Source organism: Pyxicephalus adspersus, chromosome 6, assembly GCF_032062135.1.
Source record: "Pyxicephalus adspersus chromosome 6, UCB_Pads_2.0, whole genome shotgun sequence".
Classification (NCBI taxonomy): Eukaryota; Metazoa; Chordata; class Amphibia; order Anura; family Pyxicephalidae; genus Pyxicephalus; species Pyxicephalus adspersus.
The window spans coordinates 11,373,263-11,380,846 of record NC_092863.1 but is presented as its reverse complement, the minus strand read 5'-3'; the positions used below and the strand labels follow the sequence as shown (position 1 = coordinate 11,380,846).

General features: G+C 40.5%; 2 protein-coding genes across 5 annotated transcripts in view; one reads left to right on the top strand and one right to left on the bottom strand.

The window, feature by feature from the left end:
- The window catches only part of TACO1 (translational activator of cytochrome c oxidase I), a 4,690-nt gene extending 3,420 nt beyond the window's left edge, over positions 1 to 1,270 (bottom strand). The window contains exons 1-2 of one of the 4 annotated variants that reach the window (XM_072414536.1): positions 1,231 to 1,270; positions 183 to 455 (exon numbers count right to left, since the gene is read on the bottom strand). In XM_072414536.1, coding sequence (XP_072270637.1) covers positions 183 to 455; positions 1,231 to 1,255 — 298 coding nt within the window. In that variant the 5' untranslated portion in view covers positions 1,256 to 1,270. Of the gene's footprint in view, positions 1 to 182; positions 456 to 1,048; positions 1,206 to 1,230 lie in introns of those variants that run through there. The other 3 variants (XM_072414539.1, XM_072414537.1, XM_072414540.1) reach the window with 3 other exon arrangements.
- Positions 1,271 to 3,021: 1,751 nt separating this feature from the next.
- Positions 3,022 to 7,347, top strand: LOC140333116 (proline-rich protein 29-like). Its single transcript, XM_072414541.1, has 6 exons — positions 3,022 to 3,174; positions 4,028 to 4,118; positions 4,567 to 4,682; positions 5,137 to 5,345; positions 5,620 to 5,690; positions 6,535 to 7,347. The coding sequence occupies exons 1-6, from the start codon at positions 3,025 to 3,027 to the stop codon at positions 6,564 to 6,566; spliced, it is 669 nt and encodes a 222-aa protein (XP_072270642.1). The 5' UTR covers positions 3,022 to 3,024; the 3' UTR covers positions 6,567 to 7,347.
- Positions 7,348 to 7,584: the final 237 nt, after the last annotated feature.

The following is a 7,584-nucleotide window of genomic DNA, read 5'->3' as shown; positions in this document are numbered from 1 at the left end:
AAAAAAAAACAACAATTCTTGTCCTTGCAGCAAAAAAGGAAGAGAGGCCAAGTCCCCCCACATGGGCACAAATAGCATGCCATGTGTTTCAATAGCAGTAAATGATTCCCATTACGGGATGTCTGTGGGAATGTATGAACAGAGCCCATAGAGCCTTATATGTATTTGTCACCAACACCTACCTCTCACAGCCACTTTAATCATCATGGATAGCCTAGCAAACAAGCGGGATCTCTCTGCATCCTTTGGACCTTTGATATGTTTGACTTTGGACCATTTATTATGCCCTGCAAACATTAAGGAAGAAGTATGAATGCTCGATCCTTTAACCAATACACTGGAACAGCTGAACCTATCCAGGGCTTCCTGACAGCCCAACAATGACCTCCATAGGGTGGTCCTATAAGATGAACAGATCCTCCCAAGTACTAGAGCCATGGTACTGCTGGGGAAACCTGTAGATGAGAAAAGTCATCAGTACATTGATGTTTCAGTCATTTATTTCAGGAAATCCTCACAAGTGTGCTGTACACCCAATCATCATGCAGGGTCATCATGCATTTCCCTGGTTTGGAGGTGTAACAAAGTATAATATCCCTATTTAATGTACAGCGCTGCGTAATATGTTGGCGCTATATAAATCCTGTTTATTAACAATAATAAATATTAATAATATATATTCTATAATTTATGTATGTATGTTTGTAGACAACATTAAACTGTAAGTATTTGTTATGGACAAGTCAGCATTGGTGACTCAAACTCATGAAAAGGCAGATGGTAAATCTGTGCAGGAAATGAATGAGTTCTATCATGCAAAGGGAAGAAGAATGAAGTGCAATGAATGTATAATGAAAGTGTCATTTGTGTGAATGTATTATTTCAGTGATCTGAATAATATATAGCAGTGTGCTCAAATAACACAATGATTTTCACACTGGGTGTACCTAGCTCAGTCTTCCTTTAATACAACACTCATACACATCCTCTAGCCATGTACATTATATTATTTATAATATCTGGATTTAGCGATATTCCCCACACTGACCTCTATTCATCACATTTTACTCTGCCCAGTGTCCTTTCACTGACTTCTGTCTTCCAATGTGTCAGACACTATGGGGGAAACGTGCACCAAAGGACTGTTCCCTTCGGAAACAAGGCAAGTGAAGTTTGGTTCCGCAGATGCTAATGGAGGGAGGGGGCGGAGCCTTGCGCCTTACTACTTACCCAGGGAATGCAGAGCAGCCGGCATTTCCCATAATCCTTCATTGCTGCACAAGGAGTGTTGCTAGGTTACCTGTTACCAAAACAAATATATTATTATTATTATTATTAATAATAATATTATTTATAATAAAAAACTTTTAAAAAAGGATTTATATAGCACCAACATATTACGCAGCGCTGTACAATAAATAGGGAACCATTTACATTATTAGTATTGTAATCCCTTTTAGGAAGGTGGCAGTAATAATATTTACCTTGTCAGGTGTTTATAGCTCTCTGTTTTTATTCCAGTGACTTTTGTTTTCAGGAGTGAAAGCGATAGAAATATTAAAAAAAATGTTTGTCACAAGCACAGGGCATACAAAGAAAATCTTCCAATGGGTGACTGTCTGCAAAGCAATTTCCTCTGGTTTCTAAGAGATTTCCTGTGTCTACAGGCCAGGAAGTGAAGGGAAATCTCCCCATAGGAACGTGTGTGATTCACCTGTCTGCCCTCCATCGCAGGTTGCCGCCATCTTCCTTCTCTTCTTCTGCCCTGACAAAATATTCAGCCATCTCAATTGGCCATAGCAGCATGACATAACTCCCGCGTAGGCGTACATTCATCCCTAGCACATGCAAGGGAAGCCAGGATTGCTGGGTAACCATGGCAACCACTGTGGAGCTGCGTATGCTCTGCGTGCTCCTTGGCACGATTAGGCAGGTAAGATGGTTTTTGCAGGGACAATGCTTGCCCAGTCTTGCAATAACCACCTGCCTGATTGTGGATTTGGACAGCGGTTATCATATACAAATTTTTATTTTCATTGCAGTGAAAGAGCATAAATGTGCTGTACCTGGGGTCCTAGAATAGGTCCTAGAAGAAGGAATGTGCACTTATTACCCCAAATCATCAGCCCCCTTTATGGTGCCACCTGCAAGCCCTTCATAGGCTCTTGGCATTTAGTAAAAAGTTTACAGAGTTCTGTAGTAAGGGAAGGAGCATAGCAGATGGGCTAGCATGGACAGTAACTAGACAATCCTAGAAAAGAGGAGGAATATAAGGTGCAGGGAGGGGCTGTGCTAGGGAATTACCCCTTCTGACATGCAAGTTGCCATTTTAAACACTTGATTTTTCTATGCTTTGATCTGCATTTTTTTAGATTGGTGACAGGGTCTCTTTAGGTAAAATGTGCCCAGGGTAATACCCTCCCCAGCAGCACTTTCTTTTACCTCTTATGTCACTCCATAGGGTCACCAGAAATAAAAAGACACAACAGTACTTCAACGTATGGGGGTCATGTGACTTCCTTCTTCTCCCTGCACAGCGCCAGCTCCCTGAGCAGCCAATCACCAGTGACCTCCAGAGTGACTTGGAGCTTACACCGGGCTCTGCCTCATATCTAATGAGCAGATAGCTTCTTGTGTACCCCGCCTGTGCTGTACGCCCAATAATCCACAGGAAACCTCCCACTATATAGAAGGTGATATAAAGTCCTGTATCGGGTGACAACACTGCTCCTTTATGATACAATATAGTGAGAGTTGTCATGGAGTTGTCTGTGTTACTGGCAGGATCACAGATAAAAAATAATGCTGCAATCACTGATTTATGTGATCATGATCCTGCAAGGATTATTACAAGCAGTCATCTCACACCCATTGCTCTCAGTGGGGCTTCTGTCTTGTAAGCCTTTATTACTCCCAGTGATTACACTAGTGTGGTGTAATGGTGTACACAACAAATATGCCTCAGGCTGTTTGTGTATACGCTGTCTCCACAGCAGCCACTAATCCTGGCAGACAGAGCTGTGTATGATATCCGGGTGTCAGCTTGCTGCGAGCACACTGGGAATATACTCCATTACTATCCTCATGTCCCAGCATTGGCCCATGGATCCCAATCTATACAGCAGCCCTGCATGGGACAGGAATTATACTGGAGTTCATATCATACCTCCTATGGTGAGTACAGCTTCACCCATCACAAAAATATTCATATGACAAGGATGAGATTATTCTAAATCAATCATTTGTTATGATAGGATTGAATTTTTTATTGTTATTGTTTATTTTTATCATTTTGTATAGAATTATTGATTTTTGTCCTGTTAAAGAAAATGTATCTCAAGCCAAAAGGGAAGAGATGGAAGTCCTACAACTCCGTAAGAGAGATTTTCCTGCCTTCCTGTCCTGGGGACAATTTTGCCGACACTTCTTTTCTACATACATGGTCTCAAAGGTTAGCACTCTGGCCTTTGCAGTGCTAGGTCCCAGGTTCCAATCTCGGCCAGGACACTATCTGCATGGAGTTTGCAGGTTCTCCCTGTGTTTGTGTGGGTTTCCTCTGGGTACTCTGGTTTCCTCCCACATCCCAAAAACTGACCTTAGACTGTATTATTGACATATGACTGTGGTGGGGACATTAGATTGTGAGCCCCTTGGAGGGACAGTTAGTGACATGACTATGGACTTTGTACAGCACTGTGTCATATGTTGCACTATATAAATACTAGCTAAAAATAATATTATGACAATGGCTTCATGACATTTCTAATAGCTGGTTTCCTAATGGTCACAACTATTCCTCCCAACTATTAGAAAGGGAACTGGACCTGAAAGAGGGACAATCCCTCCTTTTTTCTGTGTTGGAATTGCAGTGTTCTGCTGTTTTGACCCCACTGTATGGGGTAATTTACCAACAGCCTCGAGTGGGGCTTTCATTTCCCCAGTGTTACCAATGAGGACTGTCTATAGAAAGAAATATTTATACCATGGAAGAACCTAAACATTGTATTTGTGTGGTCTTCCTTCATAGGTTTCCCAGCAGCCAACCATAATCCAGCAGCTTCCAACAGACTTCATCGCCCCTCTATCATATCCAGTCAGACAAGGCCGTGCCAAAGAAGGTAAGAGATACCAAACCGTGAGCACCTGATAATGAATGGGATTGGTTACTGTCATAGGGTCCCCACACTCTTTTGACAGCTAGCACTGCCATAACATAAATATATTCCATGAATAAAGGGAAAGGATTGGTCAAAGAAAGGTTAATGTATGAGATTAGCGTGAGGAGCGTGTAGGTCTTATTTGATTGGTGGATAGAAGTGAAATAGGCAGGGAGGAACCTCAAGGGCAGGTAAAGCAACTTGGTGTATCAGAGGTTCTTTGGAGATGGGATCATTGTAAAAGTGAAATTGTTACAACTTGGGACATGGGTGTATCCAGTTGTTTGGTGCTTAGTTGTAGGTACCGGTAGTTCTGCCAAGAAGTATGGTCCTCTGTGAAAAGGTAAGAATGAATGTCAGGCATTAGTGTGTATGACACCCTAACAACAAATATGTCTTCTATTCACAGATTTAATAGATCTGATGATGATACAGAATGCCCAGATGCATCAGGTTATAATGAACAATATGGCAATGTCGGCTCTGTCCAGCTTTGGATATGGGGCACCACAGCCTCCAAGACAGGTAGGTATCAAAACTGCACGTATAATGTTTGAAAAAGCTAAATCAGCCAATCAGATTTCATTTTCATCATTATTTTATGTAGCGTAAACTCTCCTTCAAGATCTGTTCGTATATTGTACAAATGCACTGGTAGAATGTGATCAATTACACACTGTGATCACTTTCCTGAAGACTGTGAGAAGTTCCAGACCAGTTTATTCTACTGACATTGGTTGGCCAGATAAAAGGTTTCATTATTTCTTTCAGTAACTTGCAGCTCAACTCCAGACTCCAAGGTTTGTTTTTATGTATTGTATGAAGGTGGGTTTGGGAAACATATGCATATACAACTATAACCAGCTCCACGTGCTGTCAGTATGTAGCTCCAACCTTCTTGTATGGCTGGTAGGATGAAATAAAATGTAATGAGAATATCTTGCAGCTTTCAGTATCATTATTTGTTTTCTATATGCAGCCCAGTGCAGTGCCAGTACAAGTAGAGGAGGAAGAAGAGACTATTGTTTATCATCACCATTATGAACCATTCCCAGCAAATTATACGGCATATCAAGGCTACCCTACGGCGCCAATGCCAGCACCAGCACCAATGCCCCAGCATGAGCCGATCATCAGGCATCTCAATATGGACACACAGCCAGCTTCCCCGATACGTAACACGGACCTGTAAGACATGATTGTGTGTTTGTGTATATATAGGATGGTGTGGTAGGTTCCCTGAGTAGGCTTACCTATACGTTAGGTGCATTGTGGTTTGGGGATGGGGACAGACCTTCTAGATGCCAAAATAGCCAGAGGACGATCAGTATGCTAAGCACTAAAAGGCATCATCAGATAGGTTTCCTCAATTATTTCTGAAGCTGTAATTTATAGGAAGTGGGCTTATAACTGAGCTTATCACTACACATGACAGATAAATGATCACTATGTTGTCCCACAGGCGGCCTGTACCCCCACCTCCTCCTCTGAGTGCCACCGGAACTGTTGGTGCCGATATCCCTCCTGCATCAGGTAAGATTTTTATTTTTGAACAAATCTGCCTTAGGTGCATCCTCTTACTGCAGTCTCTGTAATTTTTTGGATTCAGGTTTTTCATCCAGTCCCTATACATTTGGAAATAATATATTGTTATATACTATATACCATTATTATTTTTTAACTATATATGTTATATACTAATATTAATTATAACATGCTCTCAGTGCCATGTTGTCCTTACCAGACTAAAGAAATGGCATGGAGCAAAGCTAGGCAATGTTGTTTCCAAGGCTGCAGCCATTACCAAAAAATTGGTCCCTAGTATGATATATCTCATTACACATTCATTCACTAAAATACTTAGGTGGACTTATTTCATGTTTTTTTATAGATTAGATGTTAGAGTCAGTAAAAACATTGATTCAACCACAATGTTTGATTGTAATATCAAATGAACTTTTATTAGCAATTCCCATCTTTTTACTGATCAATTGCAGCGTTGCATGGCAAGCGATCATTGGCTGCATAGCTTTGTATTGTATTGAGTGGACAAAACACGGGGTGATGATTCTGATCAATATTTATTTGGATACTTGCCCCAATCTGATTGGTGCACCATGATCTGCAACCCAAATCTTGTGAGATAACACTATCCTATCATGCTTTGGACTGCTTGGTAAACCCAAATGTCTTCCCAGCAGGATAGGTATATCACCCTCACCTAGGCACGGCAGGTACAATCACTATACAGATACATTTATATAGTAATGTGATGTAACCTGAAATCTTCCTTTCAACAGATCAGTGAGCTGAATGATCTCTGGATGTTGGTGCAGCATATTAATGAATGTTATATTCTCTCATATTGTCTTTTTAGAGTACTATGACCTGACTGAAGCCAGAATGTGAGCAAAGCTCAGACAAGAAAAACAAAAGTGCCAACACCTTAAGGGAATCTAATACAAAGGGATCGACCTGTGTAGAAAAACTGAGATGGATCTGCCATTGTATATTTCCAGAGTATTAGACCGGGCTCAGGATAGAAGACTAGAAGAGGTTACTGCTCTGGTACTATATGAGTATAGAAGCTTCTTTTTGAGGTTTTCCGGTTTATTATTTTGTGAGGCTTTTGTGACAAATTTGTTTTTCAAATTTCCACCAAACTGCATCATCCAATGCCAAGCCAGCAAAATACAGATAAGACCACATTGTCCAGATTGTCTGCTCCTTGTAATAGAGTAAGATATAAGTATGACAGTACCTCATTCCTTATTTACATTCTTAGTACCTGGCTTACTTATATTGAGTCCCTAGTGGCTGCTGATGCTTTTTGAAAGCTATTTGCTTCAAAGTAAAGTGCGGTAGGGATTAGGTCCATCTAGCAATCATTGCTTTCCTTTCTGTCTCTGGAGCCCTTGATTCTCCTTAGTATAGTCTCCCATGCATCGTGATGTGCCCTGCCCATGCACATGTCACTGCAAATGTCTACATTAGAAGTCTGTATATAGAAAAGTTGTTTTAGATCTTATATTTTTATTCAATTCCCTTTTTAAATATAGTTACACATCATTTTCTGCTCTCTGTGTATGTTTGTAAAAACAATAGTTGTAAAGTATACTTTTGAAGATTTTTAAACTTTGTTTGCTAGCTTGCATTTAATAAATAAATATTTTGTTCAGTTTTTCATAAACCTTAAGACCAGTTTCATTCCTGAGGCTATAGCCTATATTTACTTTAGAGAATACAGCCTATCTATACACACGTGACCAGTGACATCACAGACGATTCAGCCTATCCATTCATAGGAGATTGGTGACATCACAGACGATTCAGCCAATCTGTTCATTAAACACTGGTGATATCACTGGAAATTCAGCTTATCCATGGATTTGGAACTGGTGATATCACTGTCATATAAGCCTATTTA

Excerpts from the sequence above, each read along its gene's own strand:
- LOC140333116 (XM_072414541.1), top strand. The coding sequence starts at position 3,025 with ATGATATCCGGGTGTCAGCTTGCTGCGAGCACACTGGGAATATACTCC. Across the intron at positions 4,119-4,566 it reads ACAAGGCCGTGCCAAAGAAG|ATTTAATAGATCTGATGATG; the intron begins GTAAGAGATACC and ends TTCTATTCACAG. Across the intron at positions 5,691-6,534 it reads CGATATCCCTCCTGCATCAG|AGTACTATGACCTGACTGAA; the intron begins GTAAGATTTTTA and ends TTGTCTTTTTAG.